This window comes from Fusarium pseudograminearum, chromosome 4, assembly GCF_000303195.2.
Source record: "Fusarium pseudograminearum CS3096 chromosome 4, whole genome shotgun sequence".
Lineage (NCBI taxonomy): Eukaryota > Fungi > Ascomycota > Sordariomycetes > Hypocreales > Nectriaceae > Fusarium > Fusarium pseudograminearum.
The window spans coordinates 5017534-5019683 of record NC_031954.1 but is presented as its reverse complement, the minus strand read 5'-3'; the positions used below and the strand labels follow the sequence as shown (position 1 = coordinate 5019683).

Sequence of the window (2150 nt, the reverse complement as noted above, 5' to 3'; positions counted from 1 at the left end):
GGGGGGGGGGGGGGGGGTCGCAACTCGTTGAGTACTAATTGTGCAGTAATTAATTTTGTAACTATAATAATACTAGATATTATTTTTATGTACTAGTAAATTCATGTATATCCATGCGAAATGTCTGCTTCAAAATACAGGTGAGCGATTGACCCGAGAGTAAGGGGCACTCCAATGTGCAGCAACGCAGAGAAGCTGCAAATACAATACATTGCAGTACTCCAGGCCCGAATGGCTACTGAAAATCTCCTCCTCCAACCCCATCTTTCTCTCCTGCTTCTAATAGTTTGTGTCGCACCAAGGTGAGAGAAAAGGATAGTATGATCAGGCAGTCAAACATACAATGCCACATCCATTTGTACCTTCCAGCATACAAGCATTAGTAGATCCAAACCCAAGGTAGCAGTTGACAAGTTCAATACAATAGTACAAGGATTCCAGCAAACCATCGTGTATACCTAAATGTCAGGAATATCTTCGTAGGAACTAAATTACCAAGCAAGAAGGCAGGGGTATATATACACATAATGCATTGATGAGATTCTGGTCGCAAATTCTAAAAATGAGGCTTATGCTTAGGTGAATCTCTCATCCGTAATAACCAATTTTGACTTGTTGGCTCACTCATACCAAGTCGTCCGTGTAAGGGGGAGGGGGTGCATCAGGGTGATGATCATCGTACTGTTCCTGCTCGTTGTGCCCAATTTGACCATGGTTCGCATTCTGACCGTTCTGCACATTCTCATCAGAGGTTCTGTCCTCGTCCTCTACTTCTGCCGTCCACTGGGCAGCTCCTGCCGTAGTGGTCAGAAGGAAGAATAGCGACAAGACGGGAACGAGCTCCAGGATCATAGCAACTGTGCCGAACCAGACGTACTCCCAGGCACGATCCCTCAGTGCTTTCTTCTGCTCAACCTTTGAGTAGCCCTTTAGTTGGAACCACCGATAATGGGCAAGCTTGCCAAGCCGGGTACCTGTGATGATGATGAAGGCGGGCGTGCCAACGACAGGGACAAAATTGAGTGGTAAGAAGACAATAAGCTCGACGATTTGAATTATGCTCCAGGGCGTGTAGACGGCGTCAGTTGTGGGCTTTCCAAGCATCCGGACGGGGTTTGGAGCATCCAAGAAGAGAATTCGCTGTGGTGCAATAAGGTCCTTGTGTCCCAGCTTGATGAGCGCTGCCTGCTTGATGTCAGTGACTCGAACAATGGCGAGCAAATACTAAAGTTGAAAAGCTTACATCAAATACATCCACGCGACATTCATCAACGAAGAAACCCTCGAATAAGCCCTGTATGATGACCAACCCTTCCCCCAGCACCAGTACCACGGCATTGACCCACGCGCCCCAGCCGTGGAAGATCGCTAAGAACGCATACTGGGGTAAAAAGGTAAACGTGAAGAGAACAAAGTACACAAGAAACGATATCAAAGATAAAGGTAGAATCCTGCTCATAAAAAGCGGCCAAAACTCGCGGTTGCATAGAAAGAACCAGATACCACGTAAAGGATACGACCCAGCATTACCGGCTCGTTTGAGATACATCAATGGCCGGTGGAGCGGCTCTGTCCATGGCCCTACACGGGGGTGTTGTTGATTCTGATAGGGACGTCTGGGTGGCATTCTCGCGATTAATTTTTAGGAATAGATATACTTGAAGGCATCACCATGAGAGAAAGCAGTCGGTAACATGTATGTCAAAAGACGAACACAAGGGAGATGACGTCAACTGGCGAAAGTCTTATTGGTTGTCAGAGCGGAGCCACGCAACCCTTGAATCTGATCAGCAAGTGTTTCAACTCCCCAGGTGCCCTAGAGATATCAGAAGAATTGGTTAATAGGCGACATTAACAAGTCGATTTATGCTATTTAGACTATGGTCTCGGGCTTTTATCTTTATAACTGAGAGCTGAAAGGTCATTTTCTCTACTAACTACTGACCTACTGAGTTGGTTACGACAGGACCCAAGGAGGTTCCATCGCGATATGGAAAATCACAAAAAAAGAAAGTCTCGCAAATGCTCGCAAATGCTCGCAATCGAAATTATATAGGAACAGCCCGATGCGGGGGTCGAACCCGCAACCTTGAGATCGCGTACTCGTAAGAGTCTCACGCTCTACCGATTGAGCTAACCGGGCGTGGCTC

At 46.8% G+C, this 2150-nt stretch overlaps 1 protein-coding gene across 1 annotated transcript; it reads right to left on the bottom strand.

Annotated features, from left to right (window-relative positions):
* Positions 1 to 624: 624 nt before the first annotated feature.
* On the bottom strand, positions 625 to 1627 carry FPSE_11168 (uncharacterized protein; the record flags this gene model as incomplete). Its single annotated transcript, XM_009264285.1, has 2 exons — positions 625 to 1185; positions 1244 to 1627. The coding sequence occupies 2 exons, from the start codon at positions 1625 to 1627 to the stop codon at positions 625 to 627; spliced, it is 945 nt and encodes a 314-aa protein (XP_009262560.1).
* Positions 1628 to 2150: the final 523 nt, after the last annotated feature.